The sequence below is a fragment of the Nomascus leucogenys genome, chromosome 21, assembly GCF_006542625.1.
Source record: "Nomascus leucogenys isolate Asia chromosome 21, Asia_NLE_v1, whole genome shotgun sequence".
NCBI classification, from domain to species: domain Eukaryota; kingdom Metazoa; phylum Chordata; class Mammalia; order Primates; family Hylobatidae; genus Nomascus; species Nomascus leucogenys.
The window spans coordinates 78324007-78350606 of record NC_044401.1 but is presented as its reverse complement, the minus strand read 5'-3'; the positions used below and the strand labels follow the sequence as shown (position 1 = coordinate 78350606).

The 26600-nt window shown below is 44.9% G+C and overlaps 1 protein-coding gene across 3 annotated transcripts in view; it reads left to right on the top strand.

The window, feature by feature from the left end:
- The window catches only part of PTPRG (protein tyrosine phosphatase receptor type G), a 743963-nt gene that overhangs the window by 641738 nt on the left and 75625 nt on the right, over positions 1–26600 (top strand). For all 3 annotated transcript variants that reach the window (XM_003273634.3, XM_003273635.3, XM_030802031.1), the window contains exons 11-13: positions 2152–2201; positions 3821–4598; positions 19251–19383. In XM_003273634.3, coding sequence (XP_003273682.1) covers positions 2152–2201; positions 3821–4598; positions 19251–19383 — 961 coding nt within the window. The remainder of the gene's footprint in view (positions 1–2151; positions 2202–3820; positions 4599–19250; positions 19384–26600) is intronic.

Sequence of the window (26600 nt, the reverse complement as noted above, 5' to 3'; positions counted from 1 at the left end):
CAAGGTTGCAAACTCCGGCATCCATGGGGCCAGGCAGGGGGCACGTACACATGAGGGGAGTGCCGTCATTGGGAAATTGGAGACCATGTGGCCACCTAAAGGGGGTGATAGACACTCAGCCCCAGCTGAATGGTGCCCAGCTGGAAGGTGAGCCTAGTTTTGTCAATATTGTGAATTTTCAGATAAACAAGAGATTGAGAGCTTTAGATAAAGCTACCATCTACAATATTGGTGGCAAATTCTGTTTTGTTTTGTTTTGTTTTTATAAAAGTTTGCAGGCCAAACAAAAATATATGTGGGTCACTTGCCATTTCTGGTTTTGGTAACTATCATAGCAGGTACAAGCGTTATTACAGCATTTTCGCTAATCTCTCAGTGTATATAGGAAGCAGCTTTTCAGTTTATATAGCACTTTTGTTTTTTGAAAGAACCACATAGAAGCAGTTTGATGGGGTTTTTAAAAAGTCATGTTGTTTAGCATTATTTGCAATAGCCAGAAGGTGAAAGCAACCCAAGTGTCCATTGACTGATGAAGGGATAAACAAAACGTGCTATATACACACAATGGAATATTATTCACCCTCAAAAAGGAAGGGAATTCTGACACATGCTGCAAGGTGGAAGAAGCTTGAGGACGTTATGCTAAGTAAAATAAGTGAGACACAAAAGGACAAATATGTATGATTCCACTTATATGAAGTATCCGGAGCAGTCAGATTCATAGAGAAAGTACCGTGGTGGTTGCCAGGGTTGGGGGAAGGAAGAAATGGGTTCTTTAATGCATATAGAGTTTCCGTTTTACAAGATGACAAAGTTCTGGAAATGGATAGAAGTAATGGTTGTACAACTGTGTGAACAACCTTAACACTACTGAACCATACACTTAAACATGGTTAAGACAGTAATTTTTTTATTTTATTTTATTTTATTTTTGAGACGAAGTCTTGCTCTGTCACCAGGCTGGAATGCAGTGGTGCGATCTCTGCTCACTGCAGCCTCTGCTTCCTGGGTTCAAGTGATTCTCCTGCCTCAGCCTCCCGAGTAGCTGGGACTACAGGCATCCACCACCACACCCAGCTTATTTTTTGTATTTTAGTAGAGACGAGGTTTCATCATGTTGGCCAGGATGGTCTCAATCTCCTGACCTCGTGATCCGCCTGCCTCGGCCTTCCAGAGTGCTAGGATTATAGGCTTGAGCCACTGTGCCTGGCCATTTTGTTAAACTTTAAGATGATAAATTCTGTCATGTATTTGACCATAATCTTAAAAAATTTTTTTTCTAAGTTATATTGTTTAATGATAACACATAGGAGAACAGAGCTACAGGAAGAAATAAACACCAGAAAGGGTAATGTATGGTTAATATGAAATCATTAGACCATTTTAAACAATTGGCAGTAGCTTACGGGATTTTAAAATATAGGTAGGAATAAAAATATAACAGTACACAAAAGGTAAGGTGGGCAAATAGAGTTAAATTATTGTACAGTTCATTTTTAATAAGTGGTGAAATTAGCAATTTAAGGTAAACAGTAATAAGTTAAGGATGGATAATTAGAATCACAAAAAGGATAAGAAATCATGACCAAAAAGATAGTAGAGGAGGAACAATGGTGTAATACGATTCCATTTAAATCAAGTTCAAATACAGGTAAAACTGACAGAGTCCAAATAGTGGCTAGCTTTGGGGGATGGAGGTGGATATTGACTAGATGCGGGCACAGGTGCACCTTTTCTCCAGCAACACACTGGTGATATGTCTCTATATTACTGTGGGGAGTGGTTACACAGGTGTTTACATATGTAAAATTCATTCACCTATACACCTATATCTTACGCATTTTACTGTATGTAAGCTTTTACCTCAATAAAACAGAAAACAGTAAAAATTGAAAAATAACTTTTTAACTAATAGTTGAAGACAGGGGTCAGCATGCTACTACCCACAAACCAAATCTAGCTCTCTGCATGTTTTTGTATGACTCGTAAGCCAAGAAGGGCTTTACATTTTTAAATGGTTGGAAAAAATCTACAGAATAATATTTTGACATGTGAAAATTATATATAATTCAGATTTGTGTTCATAAGGAATGTCTTGTTAGAGTCACAAAAAAAGTTTTATTGCTTAAATGTAATTTCTTTGTTTCTCAGCTAATACCACTCGAATATTCCAAGGGACCAGAATAGTGAAAACAGGAGTGGTAAGTAGAGAATGGGAGATTGCTTTGTCGTGGCGGGTTGTTAATTTGCTTGCAGTTAAAACTCTCACCACGAAGTGGCAGTATAATGTTGTTAAACTGCTTAATGTAAAGCGGTTATGGTAGAGAAAAAAATTACATTATTCACTTTTTATAATTCAGTGCCTTATGAACACAAGTTGTGCAACAGTGTTAGGTGGTTATATTGTATAATTTTGTGAAGGTAAAAATTCTTCATATTTTTAGTTATGATTTGTGGGATCAGACGACGCAGGACCATAAGGGGGTTAAATCTGTCCCAACCCTTTCATTTGACATATGCTGAAATTCAGAGGTTGTCATTTGCCTAAAGTTATATGGATCTGAAAATTTCTGGAACCAGAATTAATATCTTAGTTTCCCCATTCCTGGTTGGTATAATGAATAATTAAAATACTAATCACAGCAGTGGTGATGATAATAATAGCCTAAAATTCACTATGCTCTCCCTGGGTTTCAGGCACAGATTATTTTATTTACTTCTCCAGGCAGCCCACAAGGTCAGTGTTACTGTTGTTCCTGTTTTACAGATGAGGAAACCGAGGCTCAGTGAGTTAAAGTAATGTGTCCAGCATCACCCAGCAGGCAAGCTAAAATTAGACTAATAGCTCAGAGCAGCACTTCTTGTTTTCCTAAGATACCTTATGTGAGTAAAACCCCCAGATATGAGCCCCAATTTAGTATGGTGGTAAGAACGAGCGGAGTCTTGGACCCAGGCAGCCCTGCGTTTGTGCCTTCCAGGTCATGTACCTTGTGTAAGCCCTTTAACATCTCTGTGTCTCAGTTTCCTCACCTGCAAAATGGGGTGATGATCACGTCTGCCTCCAGAGTAGCATGGAAAGCCCTGGCACACAGTTGGCATTTGTTAATTCGAATTCTTGTTATCATTGTTGATGTTGTTGTCATCTGTATGGGCTCAGATTTTCCCACGGATAAACTTAGAAACTGAAAGGTACAGTGACTCTGCAGTGCCCAACATGGAGATGCAGAGATGTAAACCACTGCCCAGAGCATGCACTGCAGAGCATGGCTTCTGCCTCTGACCCTGTCATTGCACACCTGGGCAGGCTGCTTTCCCTCCTTGTCCACCCACTTCCTCGCTGGGAGACGGTGGGGTTGGGCTGGATCACCCAGTATCTTTCCAGACCTAGAACTGAGTAGCTACCGAAGTGTCAGTGATATACATAAAATCAAAGGTCTTCTGTCTCTCATCACCCCAAGAACAGATGACCATCTGAGTTTTCCAATTCGTGACTTCTCTGTTGTGTAAGTCAGCTTTAACACTACTTAGTTTTTTTGGTACCTAGCCTCATCTTGGGTAATATCAGCGAAAAGCTGAGTTTGATTCACTAGTTATGCTTTTTAACATGTTCACAATTATAAAACCATTAAAAATAAAAGTTGATCACCCATGGACCACCTAATGTCCACTTTATGCCATACATTGGAAACCTCCGTAGCACAAATGAGTAAAATCCTCAGAGGGTGACAACCAGGGTCTCATTCCCAATCTTAATTACTGATGCTTCTGTGCTTTTTCTTCTTCTGCCTCTTTTCCACCCTTGCCGGGTGACCCTTTCCAGCCCACAGCGTCTCCTGCCTCTTCAGCCGACATGGCCCCCATCAGCTCGGGGTCTTCTACCTGGACGTCCTCTGGCATCCCATTCTCATTTGTCTCCATGGCAACTGGGATGGGTCCCTCCTCCAGTGGCAGCCAGGCCACAGTGGCCTCGGTGGTCACCAGCACGCTCCTCGCCGGCCTGGGGTTCGGCGGTGGTGGCATCTCCTCTTTCCCCAGCACTGTGTGGCCCACGCGCCTCCCTACGGCCGCCTCGGCCAGCAAGCAGGCGGCTAGGCCAGTCCTCGCCACCACAGAGGCCTTGGCTTCTCCAGGGCCCGATGGTGATTCGTCACCAACCAAGGACAGCGAGGGCACCGAGGAAGGAGAGAAGGATGAGAAAAGCGAGAGTGAGGATGGGGAGCGGGAGCACGAGGAGGATGGAGAGAAGGACTCCGAAAAGAAGGAGAAGAGCGGGGTGACCCATGCTGCCGAGGAGCGGAATCAGATGGAGCCTAGCCCCACACGCTCGTCTCCTAACAGGACTGCCGAGGGGGGCCATCAGACTATACCTGGGCATGAGCAGGACCACACTGCCGTCCCCACAGACCAGACGGGCGGAAGGAGGGATGCCGGCCCAGGCCCGGACCCCGACACGGTCACCTCCACCCAAGTGCCCCCCACCACCACAGAGGAGCAGTATGCAGGGAGTGATCCCAAGAGGCCCGAAATGCCATCTAAAAAGCCTGTGTCCCGCGGGGACCGATTTTCTGAAGACAGCAGATTTATCACTGTTAATCCAGGTAAGTGGTGCAGGTCTTCTTTGAGGGTTCCCGCTCCTGTGAATAGTCGTACCCTTTTTCAAAAAATTGGAAGGAGAAGGTGAAGCTTCAGAAAGTACTTAATATTCTTAGAATCATATATGTCTGTCATAGAAAAGGTGCGCACGTGTGAATGTGTATGTGTGTGTCCCTATTTTACTCCAAAAGCCTACTCTCTTATGCTGGAGTAAGTCTTTCTTTGATATTTGTTTTCTTGCCTCGGAATAACTCCAGGGACTTCAACCAGGCAATGATACAAATGAATAAAAAAAGCCATCGATCTTAAGAAGTTTATTAAGATTTCATTCCATATTCATTATATAAGGTAGCTACAAATGGCTAGTTTGGTGCCAGGGACTGGGCAGGGTGCTGTCCCAGGGGATCCTGGTCCCTGCCTAGAAAGTGTAAAGGGGAGGGCAGACAGACGACAGACAGCAGCTAGCTGGAGCGCATGCCCAGAAGTTAGGTAGCAGGAACGTTAGAAAGTGAGCAAGCTAGATGGTGGTTAGTCGGCAAGCTAGATGGTTAACTGGTAAGCTGGAAAACTAGCTCACTGAAGTTTTCGATTGTGAAATGGTAATAGAGGAAATAAACAGGATGCTGTCCAAGAGAATTATGGAGAGGAACAGGGACCTACCTTAATTAAGAAAGGCCACTCTGGAGAAGTGGCATATCCGTGGAAACCTACAGAATGAAAGGCTTCAGCTTGGGGAGAGCTGGTATTGGCCCATGGTCCTTGCCCAAGAAATACGGCCCTCTCTCCCAGAGCTGCCATTGCTGTGGGAATGAGCCAGTGTATGAACAGTGAGGCCAGGGCATGAGATCCTCGTCTTACCCCTCCTGGTGGCAATTTTGTTGCTCTATCATATGCTCAAATCTTAATGAACCGTCCTGATAGTTTCTGCAAGGGAGCCATAAGCATGAGGAGTTGTTATTGTTGTGAGGGCTTTTCTTAATAAGAAATTCTTCATTTTGCCAGACTACAAGATGTTTAGCAACAATTTTTTTTGCGTCTAAGCTGTTGTGGAGTTATAAGAGTGCAAAAAAAAAGCAACTGGTAAATATTTATTTGCTTTTGCACTTGTAAACATTAAAATTCATCTAAAGCTGAGATCTCGTATGTTAAGATACAACTTAGAATAAATTTTCATGTTTTGAATTACTTTCCTCTTAAAGCTGGTATGAACTAATTTTTTGAAGTGGGGGTCTCCTGTGGGTATTGCTCACTTTAGCTGTGATTTGGGGAAAGGTGCAGAGTAGCCTTTTGTGGAACTGAGTGAAGGAAACATGGGGCCACTTGGGAAGCTGTTTCTGTATGAACAGTGACATCCGCTCTAGGAATTACTTTGAAAAAGTTGAATTTCTTGCATTTGAAGACACTGAAGAAACATGTATGGAATTCCCACTGTATAAGAGGCACCAGGCTAGGCTTTGGGAGTAGAACATAGGTAACACAGACTTCTCTTCTCTTGGGGTTTGCGTTCTGGTAGGGGAGCTTGAGAATATGCCAGTAAACAAATACATACCCTTAAGTAGCCTTAATTGCTACAGTTGGGGAGCGGAGGAACAGTGTAGCTCTGAGTGGTCAAGGATGACCTCTGAGCAGAGATCCAAGCGGTAAGAAGGAGCTAGCCATGCAAAGATCCAGGGAGGAGAATTCTGGGCTGCAGGAACAGCAGGTCCAGAGACCCTACAGTGGAGAATTAATTTGAATCAGTTGAGGAGCTATCAGGCCAGTGTGGTTAGACCAGAGAGAGTGAGGGGGAGAGGAGGGGATGGATTTAGAGATTGATGGAGGTGCTCTGGAAAGGTACTCGTTGACCACACTGAGGATTTCGTTCTACTAGAAATGAGAAACCAGTGATAGATCTCGGCTGCAGCGTTACTTCATTGATTTTTTGAAAGACCTCTCAGGCCTCTGCGTGGAGATGATATAGGAAGGCAGGAATGGATGAAAGAAGCCCAGTTAGGAGGCAGTGGTAATGGTGGCTTGGACTAGTGTGTTTTCTACGAAGACAGGCGGTGGACTTGGAATTGATTTTCAAGCTTGAGTGTTCAGCCTCTGGACTATGGGCTCTGGCAAAGTAGCACTTTCAGCCTGCTCCTCTTAAACATTTGTTTGACCACATTCCTGAAAAATATGGCTGCTGAGAGCTTAGGCTGGGAGTATTTACAGTTTGAGAGATGGGAGAGGGAAGTGGAAATGAGTTCTTGCCATTGGAGTCAGGTTCCAGATTCCAGAGACGGGAGAAGAAACTGATGGTAAACCCTGGGGGCTCCCCACTCCAGGTATGAGGTGTATAGGTCCTCAGCTTCCACCCTACAGAAATCTGAGAACATCTACAATCTTGGCAGAGTGGCTTTGGGAGTCACATCAACCCGGTTGGCTCTGTCCTTTATTCACTCATGGTCCTCAGGTAAGTCTTAGTCCCATGTACTCATTTGCAAAGTGGAGCTAATGATCATGCTTAATGCCGAAGGTGGTGTGGCTGTGGAGACCCCCTCACTGTCACTGACAAATAGGAGCTGTCAGCAGCCCAGGTGCCACACAATGATGGTGACTGTGAGGAGGCCCCCCCACAGCCCTTTCCTTTGCTATTGTCTGTGGACATTAAAGCTACTGGTCCCCAAGTAGCTGCCATTAAAAATGACCTCAGATGGCCGGGTGCAGTGGCCCACTCCCGTAGTCCCAGGACTTTGGGAGGCCAAGGAAGTTGGATCGCTTAAATCCAGAAGTTCATGACCAGCCTGGGCAACATGGGGAAACCCCGTCTCTAGAAAAAATACAACAATTAGCAGGGCATAGTGGCTCATGCCTGTAGTCTAGCCCCTCGGGAGGCTGAGGTGGGAGATCACTTGAGCCTGGAAGGCAGAGGCTGCAGTGAGAAGATCACGCCACTGCACTCCAGCCTGGATGACAGAGCAAGACTCTGTCTCCAGAAAAAAAAAAGGGACCTCCTCCTGAAACTCAGCACTGGTAAATCGGAGCTTTCCCTTATCACCTTCAGCTCAGTGAGAAGGTCCACTTCTGAAAGCTAAAAAACTTCCTTCAGAATTTCAAGCACTTCAAATCTGAAAATGGTGGTGATGATTGTTTAAGCCAGAGATAAGCAAACTTTTTTCAGCTAAGGGCCAGAGAGTGAATATTTTTCAGTTTTGCAGGCCACAGGTCTCTGTTGCAGCTACTTAATTCTGCCTTGTAGCACAAAAGCCACCATAGACAATACACAGCTGAGAGGATGTGATAGTATTTCAATTAAAACTTTGTTTGCAGAAACAGGCAGTGGGTCTGATACGGTCCACAGTCTGTCATTTGCCAACCCCTGGTTTACACAGAAATATGCATGTGCCTGTTGATTAGTAAAGGATGTGAGTGACCTGAGGGTAAAACAAGCAAATCCCACATCAGTCAATGATCCTTAAGGTCTTGCTTCACTTCCATTCACCCCGTCCTTTGCCCTGTCTGCCTCCTCCAGTATGGTATTTATTTTTTAATGAAATCGCCATCATTTTAATGTTAGTGATTTATTTTAAGGACTTTGTGTGTACATTTGCTTTAAATCTGTTCCACATTTATTTTTGCTTCATATTAAAAAAAAACAATTACTTTAATCAATACCTGGTCTCTGAAAAGAGTGATAATGTGTAAAGTTACACACTGTTACATTTTTATGAGTATCTCCAAACAGCTTGTTTAAATTCCTTTGGTGTTTCATAACATAGTTTTAAGTCCTGTGAGTAGTGGCTTTAATATATTATCTCCTAGGGAAGGAGAAGAAGGGAATCCTTCTCTAGAAGAAGTGGCAAACCCAGACACCTACAGAAACCAGTTAATACTGATGAGAAACAAGGATCAGGTGTTAGACAGTAGGGAGCGGTAAGGACTGCAGCAAATTAAAGAGCACGTGACTTTTCCAAAGAGGGGCCATCTCACTCCACTCCAACAGATTACTGCCAGTGAGAAGGCCTAGTGAGCCAGAAATCCAGGTTTTTGTGCAGAACCCCCCAACTTTTAAGTAAGCTCAAATTTTTAAAACAATTTCTCCTTTTTAAAAACGTAGGCCAAACTCAACCCATCCCTGGGCCAGGTAGGAACCGCTGGTGGTCAGCCTGTACTGTAGTGTTGAGTGCTAGAGTTGCAACTTCCTGGGAAGCCTTTCAGAAGGCTTGAAGGCCTACGTGTACTCCCTCCTTTTCACCAGGCTGTTTTCTAGCGTTTCTGTAGTGCAAAGCCCTCAGCTGCATGTCTGCTACGTGGAAATGCAGCATGTGGTCCCACCCTGAGGAGCCGCAGCGTGAACCCAGAAGCCAGTTGATGCAGTGAAATGTTCTTGGCGGCACTGTGCAGTACAGCATACCTTACAAAAACATTTCAGAGTGGGCAGCATCTACAAATTCATCATTTGGTGCTGGGATTTTCCATTTTTGTTTCCTTAAATTAGGGAAACTCTTTTTTCAGATTGAATCTTGCTCAGAAACTCAGTACGTGAACACTCACTGCTGAAGGTTTACTAACTGCATCTTCTGGCTCAGCCCTGAGTCAGGTGCTAAGGGGACAGTCCACTTCAGGGGTCGGCATACTACAGCCGGCAGGCCACATCCATCCCCTGGCCTGCATTTGCATGGCCTATGAGCTAAGAATGGACACAGTTGGGCAGAGGCTCTGGGCTGCTGTTCTGCTTTGAGACAGAGTGGAGGGTGCAAAGCTGCAGCCACTCTGCTCCTTTGGGCAAACCATGAGGCGCCTCTTTGGAACTCTCAAGCGCTAAGGAACCCAACGTGAAAACCTTTAATTACAGAAATAATAACAGCGTCACCAGTGAACATTTATGCTAGCCCTGCCTGTGCAGACGGTCAGCTGCGTATGTCACTGATCCTAAAGTACTCCCATGAATGTCGTACTTTGTTGCCGTCATGCTGGTGAGGGGAGCGAGGCTCAGATGAAGGAACGTGCCCAGAGCCACATGGCCCGTGGCAAGACAGAGCCCAAACACGGGCTCTGACCCTGTAGTCCAGGGGGATCCTCCCCATGTGATGCTGGCTTTGGCGCCAGTTCCCAGAATGAGCAATGCCAGATGATTTCAGATGCAGTATTAATTAAGTGAATATTTTAATGTGTGCTTTTAAAAAGAGACCAACTTTCCATTTGTGACAGTGGTTCTCAACCGGAGGGAATTCTGTCCTTCTCCCTAGGAACATTTGGGAGCATTTGGAGACATTTTTAGTTGTCATAACTGGCACTGGGGTGCTACTTGGTATCTCATGGGTAGAGGCCAGGCCTGTTGCTAAACGTCATATGGCGCACAGGACAGCACAACAAGGAACCATCTGGTCAAAATGTCATTAATGCCAAGGCCGAGACCCCCTGATTTATGGTATTCGTGTAAAGTTCCCTTATTGAAGTTTACTTGAGGACAAATAGAGTAGTAATTTAAAGACAAAAATAAGTACCAGTACAGGTTCATGCAGATCGGGCAGAAATCATGAATGCAGTACCCAGCTGTCTAGGGATTGGGAGCATTGCAGCATGCTTTATTTAAAATTAGTTACATCAGGCACTTGTATGGACTATCAGAAGTAGTTTTCAGCCAGTGCTAGTTTTGCTGGTCAGGTTTCTTTCTAGAGAAATGTTTTCTTTATAATTCTGCCCACCCCCGTCCTGGTCTGTCATCTTCCTGGCATGTCCATGGGAACGAGCTCAGGGTAGGCCGAAGGGGTTACTCAGCTGCCGGGATGGTTTAGTTTCTTCTCAGAAAGTATCTGGGTCCTTGGAGTTTCTATTGCCCACTGAACAATCTTTGAATTAAGACAGATGGTAAATCTCATGGTATGGAAAACCAGACCCCACCAAGAACAATTAGATTTCCGGAGAGTTTGGAGTCAAGAATTCGGGTTGCAGCAGGTGGCGTATTTGGTATAAGATTGGTGTACAACTTGTGTCCATGACTGATTTCAGAACCACGTACTATTGCAACCAACTGTCGGTGGTGGCCGTCTGATAGGTTAGGACTTGCCGTCTTTTAGGGGCTTGGAATTAAATTAGGATTTATCAAATGCCTCCCCACTTTCCCACCACCTAATTGAAATAGAGATGACAGACCATCATTTTGATTGTTTGAGTCTGGTGAATTAAGCTCTGCGTGAAATGGTAAGGGAGCACTTATTCACAGGAACTCTTGGCAGTGATATAAATGGAAACGAATGATGCTCTAATCCTGCCCACACGTGTTAACACAGAGCCAGTGTCCTGTTGCAGGAGAACATATTTATTTGTCACTGATGAACAATCATTTCTCTGCAGCGGTGGTTTGGGTAACGTCAGGGCTCCAGAAAAATAAAAGGCCAATTTTGTGGCCCTGTAAAAACAGCAGCCACCTTATCATTTCACACCTGTTAGAATGGCTTCTATCAAAAATATAGAAAATAAGTGTTGGCAGAAATGTGGAAAGAAGGGAACCCTTTGTGCACTGCTAGTGGGAATGTAAAATGTGCAGCCACTGTGGAAAATAGTATGGTAGTTCCTTAAAAAAGTAAAACCAGAATTACCATATGATTTAGCAATTCTACTTCTGGGTATACAGTTGACCCTTGAAAAACAGTCTTGAACTGCTTATATCCACGTATACATGAGTTTTCTTCTGTCTCTGCCACCCCTGAGAGAGCAAGACCAACCCCTCTGCATTCTCCCCTCATCAGCCTACTCAAAGATGATGAGAATGAAGACCTTTATGATGACCCACTTCCACTTAATGAATAGTAAATATAAATATTTTCTCTTCCGTACGATTTTCTTTATAACATTTTCTTTTTTCTAGCTTACTTTATTATAAGAATATAGCATATAATACAAATAATATACAAATATGTGTTAACTGACTATTTATGTTATTGGTGAGGCTTCTGGTCAACAGTAGGCTATTAGCAGGAAAGCTTTTGGAGACTCAAAAGTTATACATGAATTTCTGACTATTCAGGGATTAGCACCCCTAACGCCTATGTTGTTGATGGGTTAACTGTATGGCCAAAGGATTGAAAGCAGGATCTCAAAGAGGTATTTGTAGACCTATGTTCATGGCAACATTCTTGACAATAGCCAAGAGGTGGAAGCAACCCAAGTGTTCATCAATGAGTGAATGGATAAACAAAATGTGGCATATAGTACATACAATGAAATAACTGTTTAGCCTTTAAAAGGAACGAAATCCTGTCACATGCTACAACATGGATGAACCTTGAGGACATTATGCTAAGTGCAATGAGCCAGTCACAAAAAGACAAATAATACATGATTGCACCTATATCTAGCAGTCAAACTCAAAGAAACAAAGTAGAATGGTGGCTGCCAGAGGCTGATGAAAAGGGAAATGGGGAGTTGTTTAATGGATATGGAGTTTCTGTTTCGCAAGATGAAAAAGTTCTGGAGATCAGTTGCACATCAGTTGCACAACAATGTGAATATACTAAACATCACTGAATGGGACACTTAGAAATGGTTAAGATGGTAAATTTTATGTTATGTGTTTTTCCACTTTTTTTTTTAAAGCAGCCACCTTAATTCACAGATGTGGGAGGTTTTTAATGAGTGGTATGGCTCAGAACAAATATGGTGAAATTCCCCATGATGGAAACAGGCTATAAATTTATGAGTATGCATATCGTCCTTCTCTTTATCTTTCTTGCAAATTAAAGAATCTTGCTCTTCCCTACTCCTGATAGAGGCCTCTTGGATCCAAGCTAGTTTTAGTCTTGACACCAGAGCGGTTCTTGTCCTGTAGCAGAAGTTGAGCCCTTCCTGGAGGGGAGGAGGCATTTCAGATGGGTCCATCTGATGTATTGCTGCCGGTAGCATTTATAGTACATTGTACTCCGTTTTTATTTGCTTCTACTGGGATGAGAGCCAAGCCAGTAAAAGGCAAACAGCATTAATTCAGTGATGACATATGCCACTGAAAACTGTTTTTCTTTTCTTTTTTTTTTTTTATTTTTTTTAAAAAGCAGAATGGAGGCACTTTACTCAGATTCTGCTGGGTGCTGAAATAAAGACGGAGAGAAAGAAAGGCTGTACAGAGAGAAAGAACGGCTGTGGGGAGGTTGTTAACCTTACCTTCCTCCTGCATATGCTCAGAGAGGGTTCGTTAGCATTTTGCTCCAAGTTTCATGGGGAAGACATTTCAGGAGCAGGCTCATTCTTTGAGTCTGGGCTCTAGCTGGCCTCACATCACCCTCTAGTGAGTAGCTGTTCACCTGCACATCACATCCACTGGGGGAGTACTGGGTATCAGTTGATACTCCTTTCCTCATTGTCATCTTCTACACACAGATCCAAATGTGCTGAGAATGGACTATGTTATACAGGCAGAGCAACAGCATGGTTAGTTTCTAATTGGCCTAAAAATAAAATCTCTTCAAAAATAAACAGAATTGGAGAAAGCTGCTTTGTACAGAAAGAGCCTCTTCTCTTGAGCCAGGTTATTGGTATCAGGATCATGGTGAGTTTATGAAACCATGATTTTTACTTTTGTTTTTGAGGCCTTTTCAAAAGACCCGAGTTAGTGTTGTTCTGCAGACTCACTGGGTCAGAGTGCCATCTTGCAAACTGAAACTAGGCTGGCCAGAGTGAGCTGGCAATGGGAGTTGGGAGTGAGGAAGGCTGGTCTGGTGTGACACTAGGGAGTAGTGGCGACTGTGGCAAACCAGTGAGACACACCCTGTCTGACGGGAGTGTGCTGCTTGCTTCCAAATGATGTTTGCCATGTGGGAATTCAGGCTTTTGTTGCCAACCTTGAACATTTCCAGTGGAAGCTACCATTGCCGATTTTTATCTGAATTCCTTTGCTTATTAAATGTTGGTAGCTATCTCACAATTAAAAAATAACTACTAGGAAGGGGTGTCAAACCAGGGTTGCCAGTTCATAACCCATGTCAGGCAGGAATCGAAGGGCTAGTCCTGCTGGGAAAACTACATCATCTGGATGAACCGGAGATGGAGGTGAGGAGGAGCTCTGTTAACCCAGAGGTCCTGTCCTTATCTTGGTGTCACAATTTGGGCATCATGGAGGGAAGCAAACCGCCAGTAACTGGGCAGCTCAGTTCTGCTGGGCCCTTCGGGAGGCAGCTAGGTTACCAGCAAAGCTCCGAGTAAAGGTGTGCTGCTCCTGACAGAGGGGAGTGTCTAGTGTTACTATACCGTCAGCATTGTTGCTTGGCTCCATTGAAGGAAAGAAAATAATGAACATTTCTTGGGCACCTCCTCTGTGTCAGGCACTGTGCTTGGTGCCTGACTGATCCAGAGCAGCTTCATGAGCCCTGTGCTCAGAAGGGCCTGTGCTTGTTTTCATACTCTCTCGTACTCTACTCTCACTTTCTCAAAACTCTTTAATAACTTTTGAATGGGCCCCAAGATTTCATTTTGCATTTGGTCCTATAAGTTATGTAGCCATAACTTACACAGTCTGTTTTCACACAGACGATCTTTTTTCATCCTCAGGACTCCCCGAGAGGTGAGTGTTATCATTTGTGTCCCTTTGATACAGGAGTGAACAGACACTCAGAGATGGGCATTTACCCAAAGCCACACAGCTGGAAAGGCCTAAGTCAAAATTTGTACTCAGGTCTGCCTGAGTCTGGGGTGCAGAATTGCCCATCTTGTGGCACGCTGCAGCTGTTGTACTGAAAGGCCTACAGCATGTTCTGCTCTCTGGAGGCCTAGGCATGGGGAAGTTTAGCCTCATGGATTGTTGGTGTCTGAGGGCCAATAATGAGATGGGTGTATACTCAGTGCCATTATTTTGTGTGTTCTAGGAGTCTTAGCAGCTTGCTATTTTATTAGGGCCACAAATTGAGTCAGGGAGCAGGACGGGTATTTCTTCTGAAGGACACAGCAAGAAGTACGGGGGCCATGCACGGTGGCTCACACCTATAATCCCAGCATTTTGAGTGGGGGCTGAGGCAGGAGGATCCCTTGAGCCCAGAAGTTCGAGACCAGCCTGGGCAACATATCAAGCAAGTGTCTCTACCAAAAAAAAGGGGGGAAAAGCAGTATGATACAGTCTAGTCTCAGGGCAAACTGAGATTCCAGCTCTTTACCAGCAATCTCATCATAGGCAGCCCTTTGTGCTGATACTCAGCACATCTGAAGTTCTGTATGACTTACACACTCAGATGTTACAGAGAGGAGTCAGATTCAGCAAACACCCAGTGAGCACTCACCATCTCCTGCTGCTGTGTGAGGGTGCTGAGGAAGAGAGTGGTGGTGATGATAAGTAATGATGCTGTTGCTAGGATGGTGGCGGGTGACGGTGTTGCCGAAGCTGGGGTGGTGGTGATGACAATAATCACAATAGTTAACATTAACCAGGTGCCAGGCAACATTCTAAGTGTTTTGTATGCATTAACTCATTTAATCTTCATCCCACCACAATGCCACATGCAATATTATTACTTCCATTTACAGAGGAGGAGACTGAGGCACAACGAGGTTAGGTTAGTTGCCCAAAGTTGCAAAGCTAGTAGGAGGCAGAGCTTTGTAACTGTTCTTCCATGCATAGATGGAAATCAGCCCTGCCTTTGGGGACCTAGAGTAACAAAAGAGCGATTATAATTGAGTATGATGTGTGCAGTAAGAGTAACACAAGATGATGATGGTGGTGGTGGTACTTGGCATTTGCTTGATGCCAGGCACACTTCTAGGTGCTTACATGCACCTTCTCATTGAATTCCCCAACAGTCCTATGAAGTAGGCTCTTTTTATCCCATTTTATAGATGAAGAACTCCAGGCCCAAAATGGTTTAAGTTATTGGTTAAAAGTCACACAGAAAATGGCCGAGCCAGGATTTGAACCTATAATCTCTGCTCTGCCCTTAAGAGACAGTACAAACTGGCGGCTTCGGGAAGCCTCACAGAGAAGGCAGCATTTGAACCAGGACTGAAGGATCAATAAGATGAATCCTGGCATCAGGAAAGGAAAGGCACTCCCTGCAGTAGGAATAGGAGAGGCAAAGACAGAGAGGCGGGACCATGGCCCAGCATGGTCACTGATTAGGTGAGTGTGGCTGGAACCATGACAGGGAACAGCAGGAGATGATGCTGGGTTGGGGATGGAAGGCCCTGCTCCTGAAGAGCTTTGCTTTCCCCATTCAGGGGTATCCTGAGGGCCATGAGGAGCTACTTAGGAAAGTGACAGGGGCAGATTTCACTTGGTCATCTGGAGATGGAATCCAGTTCCAGGTTCCTGGCACCAGGAAGACAAAGCAGTATTGTGAATCTGAAAATGAAATCAACTTTATCATGCCCCACATGAAAATTCAGTCACACTCTTATTTTTGCTTGGCTTTTACGTAAAAGACCCAAGCCAATGAAACTGCCTGCCATTAGTCAGGGTCAGAGTGAAACTTGTCAGAAAAACTTCCTTAGGTCTCTCACTGACACTACAAGTTATTGCCAACCTGAGAGCTCCTCCACAGAAACTGCCATTTGGAGACTGTCCACAGTGGGACTTCAGATAGGCTCCAACCCCCTACGGGACCCCCCCGGCCCCGGCCAATTATTACACACTTTCACCAAATGTTAGAGGGAGAAATGACTCCATTGTGGAAATCAAGTTTGAGCCCAGCTCTGACCTGGGCTGTGACTCAAGAGCCTTGTCTTCGGGACCTTCATTCTCGCTCTAGGCTGGTGGTTCTCACTTTTTCTGGGGCCTGGACCTTTCTGAGAATCTAGTGAAAACTGAACACTCACCCTGTAGAGGAGGAGAGGGGGACAGACATTACCAGCAACACAGAGATGCCCCTGTGGCTTCAGGGACGATATAATATGCCACTGATCCACACAACCAGATGGTCACTCCCTAACCGCTTCCCGAGGCCAAGAAATTCTGGAGTGTTCACTTTTCACTGGTTTTAGAATGGCCGAAATATGCTGGGCGCGGTGGTTCACACCTGTAATCCCAGCACTTTGGGAAGGTGGGAGGATCTCTTGAGCCTGGGAGGCAGAGGTTGCAGTGAGCCGAGATCATGCACTCCAGCCTGGGTGACAGAGTGAGACCCTATTTCAAAAAAGAAAAAAAAGAATGATAGAAATACCACAGAGTTGGTATTGCCAGTGATTGTTTAGGGATATAAGTGTGAGGGACTATTTTGGCCAAGAGTTCCTTTCTGTGGTTTGGGATGAATAGGACATGGAGTTTGCATTCTTTCTTTGTAGCAGCACAGGCAAGAATCCTGTTCTGTAAGGAGCGAGGAGAGGAATAAGACACTGAGAGTCCCTAAAGGCTTCCCAGAGTGGATACTGATTTTAACTGAACATGTGGCCTATAGCGTCAACCCTCCCAACATCATTTTCCATTAACAGGACTTCCAGGTCTTTGAGATTCCCCCCACCACCAGCTAGATAATTGCCTGGCTGGGCCACCCCCTTCTGGGACCCCACAAAATTATTCTTACTTACAACTCTGGTTCCTCTGGCCAGCCACCAGAGCTCTGCGATAAAAGCATTATGTTGATGGAGAGAAGCCATGCCTGATCTTTGTCTGCTTTGGCTTAAAACCCTGCAGTAGTTTCTACTGCTCTTAGGACTAAAATCAGTTTCTTTATTTCAGCCTAAAAGGCCCTGGCTTCATCTGACTTCCAATTCCCCATCTGGGTCCTCCTCCCTCTCATTCTTGAACTCCCACTGATTTGATGGTCTCCGTCCAGAACACGCTTCTTCCCCAACTCTCTGTTTGGCTAACTCCCCTTCATCCTTCAACACTTGCCTTCGTTGGGGAGCTCATGGAGACCTGGGCTTGGAGAGCTATTCCCCTATGGACCCCTGTGCTTCCCCTGGTGCCACATTCATTGCATTCTAATTAATTGTTGTTGTGCCCGCCTCTCCCCATTTAAAAGATTCCTCCCCATGGGCACAGCAGTGCTCGCACCAGGCCTGTGCACAGTAGCGGCTTGGTAAGAATCTCTCCTATCTAATGAAAAAAATGGAGCAGGGAGTTAGGAAAATGGGCAGGCACAGCTAGGAAGGCACTTTATAAATGGCAAAGTGCTCTGTGGAGGTTTTTAGTCAGAGTGTGCTGCACCTACTTGACTCTGTCTTCTTACCTGTGAGCAGGGGATACATCAGGTCCTGTCTGCGTCACAGGCCTGTGCCTGAAACAAAGGAGGGGGTCAACATAAAATGCATTAGAAGAAATCCAGTGAAACACATCATAACACACTTCCTGACTCGGGAGTCTTGCCTCTTTAAAAATCTGCTCCCATAGCCAATTCTTTCTTCCCTACTCAGCCTACCTTCTCTCACCTGGAAACTCAACCTGATTAGCTCTGCATTTAGTCCATCCTGCAGAGGGACACTCCGGGCTGGCTGAACACTGGCCTCGTTTTTGCAGTGCAGGAGGAATCCTTGCTGGGCTCAAGTCAGCCTGCAGCCAGTGTTAGATTTTTTAAGGGGCTTCTCCCTTTGATCACAGGCAACCTTTGCTTTTTCGCTGCTTGCCTCTGTGCACCTGTGCTCTTCCCAGCCCCAGCACCCCAACCGGGGCTTCATTTGGGCCACCTGGTATGTTCCAGGCATTTCTTCACAGTGGAAGGGAAGACAGGATCTTCTGCTGAGGCTCCTGGGGACTTCTGAAGATATTCAGGGCCTGGAGAGGTGGAGGAAGGAGCTGCCTGGTTAACAGGTATTGGCTGACCAGAGAGAATCCTCAACGATTTGGCACGCTTTCCCTGCTAACCTCTAGATTGTGCCTGCTGGTTACAGACGTGCTCTGGGAATAGGGTGTGGTATGGCTTCCTGTCTTTGGGAAAGAAAATAGGAGCTTTCGGAAGGATCTGGGGTAGGTGATAGGATCAAAGGACAAACTAGAGAAGCATATTTTAGGAACAACAGGATCTCTGGGGATCTGGGTGGTAGGAGCCCATGGACAGAGGCACCTGGGTGCCCCTGCTGGGATGTGCTGTTGCTCAGTCTTAGAGTCGGTGGTTGAGATTCTAGGGCAAGACGTCGTTGTCCTGTGCTACATTGTTGACCAGAGCAGGGAGCCCCACACTCCGATGATTGTCCCACCATGACTGTAGCTGTTAGGGAAAGGTGGTTTCCCAAAGCAGAATCGGGGTGTAGTTGTTACTACAGGAAGGAGTAAGGGATGCTGAGCAGCAAAGAATAGATGGCCATCGTAGTCACAGCCAGTTCTCCTAGTTCTCCTAGTGAAACCCATCATGCCAGCCCTCCTGCCCTGTCACTAGAGAACCTGAGAGGCTCTTGGACAGCCATTCCACCCTTGCTTCTTTGAGACTTCAGCACATGTCCTCAGCACATTCAAAGGCTCTTCTGGGTCAGTCATGTTCTTGGGGTAAGGCTGGAATGTCTGTGTCTTCTGTACAGCTGTCTAAAAACACCTTCAACTCTATCTGTAAATCCATATAACTGCCAATTACAGAGTGCAGCCCACAGAAGAGGCCCTGTGTGGTTTGGGACGGGGCAGGAAATGGTGAGGGCTGCAGATTGCCCCTCCTGTCATGGGGCAGCTCAGAGCTAGTGGCCCAGTTCTCCAGAAACCACACAAAACTGGAACAGAACTCTGCATCAATTCTGGCTCCCACCTCCACTAACCTCTGTCCTCTAACTGGGATGATTTCTCTTGGCAGCGGAAAAAAACACCTCTGGAATGATAAGCCGCCCTGCTCCAGGGAGGATGGAGTGGATCATCCCTCTGATTGTGGTATCAGCCTTGACCTTCGTGTGCCTCATCCTTCTCATTGCTGTGCTCGTTTACTGGAGGTAAGCCAGGCAGCACCTACAGCGTAGAAATGGGGGCCAGATGCTGGCCAGGTTTTGCTCACAGGAGGGGAATCCCACGGCCTCTGCATTCAGGAAGATGAGGTAGCTTAAGTGTTTCTGGTCTTGCCACCTGGGAGGCCATCTTGTCTCTGTTAGACGATGGCAGGGCCAGATCCACTTTTGAGGTCAAGGCACTTATGGTAAGCTTCTGGGATTTAGTACCAAAGAGGTTTTTGTTTGAGAACCAGGGAGATGCAAGTTCAGATCCCAGCTCTGCTACTTGCTAGATCCAAATCCCATATCCACTTTGTTAGTTTCAGAACCAGCAAAATGAGTTAACAAGTCATCGCATTTGCAGTTTTTCTGAGATGATGCTTTACTTTGTTGTAGTCACATAATAACTCCTCTTTACCTTAGAATTTTTTTTCATAGTCTTTCACTGAAAATTAAATTGGGTGATAGGAAAACATTTAGCATATTATGTGGTATTTAATATATGTAAGATTAAAATGGCAGATTGTAAGCTATCCGGATTCTCACTGCTTCTCATGGGAAGCCAGGTTGCAGCCTCTGTTTAGAAGTTGTGTTTTTTCAGCCGGACCGTCTCAGCCAGTTCAGCTGAGCAACTCCATCAAGCCCACTTGGTTGGCCTGGGTGCCTTCACCTCTCAGACTAATGTAGGAGGCTTCTGCCCTTTATCTGACAGGCTTCACCAGTGAGAAACAGGTGTCATATTTTCATCTCTCCCTCCCTTCTTTCCATTCACTCAATTTTGAGCCCATACTTTGTGCCAGTCTTCTAGACACAAGTGATTTCTGAAGAAGTGAGTAAAACAGGTAAGAATCCTTACTGTCATGGAGCTTACATTTTAGTGGAGGAGGCAGGCAACAAACAAAGCAAATAACTAAAACATGCAATTTCTAAGATGGTGGTAACTGGATAATGGAGAAAACTTAAATCTGGAAAGGGGAGGGGCCCGTGGGGGCCTAGCAGGAGTGTTCAGAGTGGTCAAGGAGATGACACCTGAGCAAAGCCCTAAAGGAGGAGGGAACCAAATGGGCTCCACCTGGGGCAAGTTCCAAGTAGCGGAAACAGCACATGCAAAGGCCCTGAGGCAAGGGCATGCCTGGTGTGTACCAGGAACAGCCAGAAGTCAGTGGGGCTGAGACGTGAGGACAGGGGTAAGGTGGCAGAAAAGGGTATCAGAAAGAAACAAGGTAGAGCAGGATCGGGTCATGCTGCACAGCCTTGTGGGCCATTGTTAATGCACTGCCTTTCACTCGAAGATGAGTAGGGTTTGGTACAGAAGAATGTTGTGATTTGACTTGAAGATTACTTGGCTGCTGTATTGAATACAGACTGAAGAGGAGCAGGGGCAGAAACAGAGACCATCGGGGAGACCACTGGACTAGTTCAAGAAGGACACGATTGTGTCTCAGATGAGGGTAGCAGTGTAGGTGGTGAGAATTCATTGCGTATAGATCTATTTTGAAGGTGGGAGCAACAGAATCTGCTGGCAGATTGGGTCTGTTCCTAATTGGCTGGAACAGGAGAATAAGGAAGGAGGTCATCTCAGGTTTCCTCGGGTGTCTGACGGTAACCATAAGCCCTTTAGTGCTGCAGACCAGCAAGATTATGAAGTATGTTGTATTTTGGGGTGAGCATAGGAACACTAGACTCACCTTCATGTCATCCCTTCTCCAGGAAAAAGTATTGTGCAAATATGTTTGAAGCCCATTGGTAAATTGGAGGCCACCTCGTGTGAGTTTAACTAATCAAGTGAGGTTAACAAGGTCAGCATGCCTATCTCGTGGCTCTCTGCTCAGCACTGTTTGGTTTTAGTCTCAGGCTGTCACCACAGGGGAGCAGAGAAGTTCCACAGCTGCCACAGCATAAAGAAACGCCTTGTACCCAGCAATTCTGGCAAAACCCTCCAGATTGTTTCTGACTGGCCCACCTTGGATCCTCTACCGACCCCTAAATGGATCACGGTGACCAAGAAGGACCATGGGGCCAAACAGGCATCAACACCCAGCCGGCCAAAACATGAGTATTTACTGCAGGTCTCTTTTAGGGAAGGGCTGTGTCATGTAGTAAACAGCTTTAAAATCCTTCCATTCAAGATGTCTTTTCCCTTTAGAAAATGACAACTGTTTATACTTCTGAAAATCTCAGTGAGTCCAAATGGGAAATATGAATTGAATAATATCTTAATATTTCCTGTCTGAAATATTTTTATGATGTTTATTATACATGTATGCATATATTTCATCAAAAGCTTCATTTAAAGTAACCAGAGCTTTAAACTTCATCCAACAGAGTCTGGACTTGAGCTTTTACCAAATTCCTAATCCCAGTAGCACAAAAAATGAGTGGGAAGAAGAAAATTCTTATAGAGCAAGGAAAGTAAAATTAAATTAGTGTTAGGATGAATGAGTTGGCTAAGCATACAGCCTAGAGGGGACAAGGACCTTTTTTCTGTCCAACTTTTTAAAAATTATTATTAATGCGAAAGAAGGAAGCATTGGGGAGCTCACGTAGAAAATTGCTAAATACAGAGGAGACGTGTGTTTCCCTTTGGCAATGCAGTTTTTTAGCTAGAACAACAGTGCTTTTCTTCTGCCTTTTGAGGCACAGTAAGACTGCATGATTGGCAAACAGACTTGACATAAGTAGAGCATTGAGGCGGATCAAAACCTTCTGGATCATTTCTTCAGGAGGCAGGCCTGGCACCGGGAGGTTCAAACCTGCTCACTGTGGCAGCATTTTCTACCACAACCAAGGAATGGCCCTTTGCAGTTATTCTGATTTTTGAGTGTGTCTTCTCCGAGTTGTTGATACTACAACTTAATAGGTTCATGAAATAGTGGAAAACTACACTCAAGGTCTCTGAATTCTGTCTCTTCCAAGTCTCCCGCTGTACAGTGGTGTTAGTGCTAATGTTCAGTGAGTCCTTTTTGAGTGCCAGGCACTGTGCCAAGCACTGGGGTGGCACCATCTCATGTGATTCTCACAACAGATCTGTACGGTAGGTACTATCACTGTCCTTTCTAGTTGACCCACATTCTTTGACCAAGGAAGAGAACTAGAACTCACATTTGTTGAAAGCCCACATAGTTGGCAATATCATCACCCACTGTGTTGGTCAGAACCCTTTTCTATTGCAGTTGACAAAAATCCATTTCAAAATGCCTTAAAGCTCAAGGGGGAAAAAAAAAGTTTGATTCATGGAATTGAGAAGTTCAGGAGCATAATTTGTAAGATGGAACATCGGGACTTGGCTGGTTTGGTCTGTCTGTGTTTCTCTTGCCCTCGGTTTCTGGGATCTGCTGTCTGTGTGGTCTTCTCACTCAAGCAGGCCCTCTGCCTGTTTCCACAGAGCAGCCTCTGGCCATGTTAGACTTACATGTCTCCACCCCAGTGCACAGGGAATCTTTCTCCTCTAATAGTTCCACTTAAGTCCCAACATGGCATCTCTTATTACTGACTTATGTCATTTGTCCATATCCCGGAGTCGTCTGGTGGCCGAAAGGATGGAATATTCTTGTCAGGCCTAGGTCTTATATTTAACTCTGGAGCTCAGAAGTAGGATCAGTGCCATTGGCATCAAAACCTTGGACTGAAGCCGAACAAGGGATGGCTTTCCAAAGGACCATCAAGACCTAAAAAAGTGAGTAGAAGGTTCAGCTAAGTATTCTGTTACTTAAAAAATTATAAAGCTGTTTCTATTGCATGTGCACTGGAGCCATTTTCAGCTTCCTATTATTTATGCAATGCTTACAGAGTTCCTGCCATGCATCCTGGTGGGCCTAGAGATTTAGAGATGAGGTCGCTTGGCCCTCACAGTCCATTGGAAGAGGCAGATGAGTAAATAGAATCGAGTATGGGGAGTATTTGGAGAAGGATAAATCCAAGTTGCTATAACAGCATATAGGAAGGGCTTCAGCCCAACCTGGAATGGGGGTTGGGGTCAGGGAAAGCTCCCTGGAGGACCTGGGCCTTGAAGCACAACCAGCTGTCAGCCAGGTGAAGAGGGTGTGGAAGAATGAGGCTGGGGAGAAAAAGCCTGGCCTACTGCAAGCAGATACATGTGGCTCAGTGTTGTTGGAGCAGAGTGTGGGGACAGCAAGGGCCGGATCATGAGGGCCTCATCGAAGGGAGATGTGCCATATCCTGAGGATGATGGGAAGGTACTCAAGGAGCCAAAACTGCAGGAGGGCAAGATCAGAAAGAAACACTACTGTGTCTAGAGACTAACACGGGCCTGTAGTCACATAGCCTGGATTTGGAGCCACACTCCACCACACTGTCTATCTGTGCAGCTGTGGAGCATGTGTTCCTACCAGCAGTGCTGTCATCTCTAAGGTGTGAATTTGTTTTGGGGAGATTTTTATAAACTTATTTTGTGTATAAAGCACAGATTTACATATACATATATAGCATTTGTGCATTCGTGGTATTAAAACTGGCACTGGGCAATTGGGGGGGGTGGTCTAAAAGGGCCCCTTAGAGGAGGTGCCAATGAAAAACAGGTCGAGAAACACTGCTTTAGACAAAGACTTCTCCACCAACTTCGGTTTCCTCATCTGCAAAATATAGTTAAGAAATGGGCCACAAGTTCACGTGAGGATTCAGTGCAAGCTGTGGAAAATGCTTGTCCTGGTGCCTGGCACATGGTGAATGTGCAGGTAGTGTTATACCAGATCTGACTTTAGGGAAAAATGGAAAATATAACTCTGGGTCCTGGTATGCCTCAAATGAAGTTGTTTTTTTAATAAGGAAAATCAAATGTACAGATCTAAATGAATTTTGTCCTTTAAATGTCATCACATTGTATAGCTGTACACAGTTTCCAATATGTCCATTGCATACAACATGCTTGAAAATAACTTTTGGAATTTCTTTCTAGAGTTCATTCTTTTGAAGGATCTCAGTTGTGCAAAGTATTTATCCTAGAAATAGATAAAACTCATCTGTTTGGAGCTAAATATAGCATAAATGTAGGTTAACCAACTGAGCAGAACCACTTTGGGCCAAAAAAGGAAAGGGGTGACTATAATGTTAATGAAATTGGTTTGGGTGATGCTCCTAATAGGCCTTAAAGGCAATTCCAGAGGAGGACATTCCTAAATAACTGGGTTAAAGACATGTGACCACTCCCACCCGCAACCCCAGGAAACAACTCTGAAGCCCAGTGGCCAGCCTCATTAATTCCAGGTTGGCTGTATTAGAATAAGCTTCATTGCTGTTGCAGCAGACATACCCCAGCACCCCAGTGGCTTAATAACACACAAAGGTTTATTTCTCACCCACGTGAGGTCTGACAGGGTTGAGCAGCCCTCCTCCACTAGTGATTTGTCTTTCTGGAACACACATTTCCCAAACTGGTGTAGCAGGGATAGAGAAGTTGAGGAGGCACCGAGCTCTCAACTGCTTGGCCTAGAAGTGGAACCCTTCACTCCTTCATTCACCACTGGCCACAGATGGTCACACAGCCCCAAGGACACAGATGAGGTAGGGGGAACACGTGGGTATTTGTTAAGCACTGCCACAGTATTCTTAAATATTTAAACCCATTGGTATCATTGAATTATGTATGTTTCCTGAAAGGGAGAACTTTGGAGACTAATCATTAGTCTGTACTTAAAATCTGGCTGAAACTAAAAACCATGAGCAGAAACCTCGGATACCTGTATGTCTGAGAGACCTCAGACATCAGTCTCATCGGGGACTATTTGAGCAGTGTTTTTATAGGCAGCAACATGGATCTGTGGGGAGACATTTAATCTAAAATGTTTTTAGCTGAGCTGTTTCAGGTAGGATGCTATAGTTCTCCTTTGAATGTCCCTCGCAAACGTCTGCCATGAAGAGCTGTAGGAACCAGAATCTGTAATAACACAGAAGTTGCTATAAAACTAGGAAGAAATGTATGCAAAGTGATTTTGGACAAGGGGCAGGGTTGTGAGGCAGATAATAAAAATAAAATCAACTAACAGTTATAGCTTCAATGGCACCCTATTGTGTGCCTTATAAATATTGTAATCCATATTAAGCATGCAGTGGTTCAGAGCTATTGGAAATAAGGGGAAAAATCAATTCAAAAGTTTTCACAGTGTGCCATTTTGGTCTTTTTACTTAAGATGGTAGTAAAACATACCTTTGAATTGCAACAGTCAGATACTGCATTCCAAGAGCTCTGCATCCCCTGCCTTACCAAGACAAGCTGTTTATATGGCAATAATGTGCTGACATTCCTGAAAAGACTTGGAGCAGCACAGCTGCTGCCACTCAGAGAGAAGAGGAAAATTTTTGGAAGGTTTCATTTTGATTTACATAATTTGAGGTTAATGCTGGGAGAGGAGCTATGTGCCCGGTGTCCAATCAGTGTGCTAGGGAGTGCAACTTATTTATTAGTTGTGCTGTAGAATAGCATAGCTATGAAGAGCAAGACATTTCTGTCTGCTTAGAATTGTATTACAAAGGTATTTTTAGTTTGTTTCTTTTTTTCTATAATCCTGAGGGATGTTGCATAGAAGGTAGTTCTTATTGCTCTGATGAGCAATATCTCACCCCTGAAATGGCTTTGTATATCTGAAAAGGCTTTGTATATCTAAAGGTTCTTAATCAAAAAACCTTTTCTTTTTTTTTGAGATGGAGTTTCACTTTTGTCACCGAGGCTGTAGTGCAATGGCGTGATCTCAGCTCACTGCACCTATACCTCCTGGGTTCAAGCAATTCTCCTGCCTCAGCCTCTCGCATAGCGGGGATTACAGGCACCCACCACCATACCCAGCTAATTTTTGTATTTTTAGTAGAGACGGATTTTGCCATGTTGGCCAGGCTGGTCTCAAACTGCTGACCTCAGGTGATCGACCCGCCTCGGTCTTCCAAAGTGCTGGGATTACAGGCGTGAGCCACCACGCCTGGCCAAGCAAAGAACCTTTTATAACTATGTACCATACTAGACATGTGCTGAGCAGATTATACTGCCACCTAATTAGTATACGAATCCTGGGAAATAATTAGTATTGTTATGTTCATTTTGCAGATCAGAAAACAGAGGCTTAGAAAGATCATGTGACATCCCCAAGTCACAGCGTTAATTTTTGGTGGATTGTGGATTTGAACCCAGACAATTTGACTTCATAGCCCACTGGGTTAACCAGTACGTTATCTTGTCCAGAGGAGGAGTAGCATGGTTGGTGGCATATACTTCC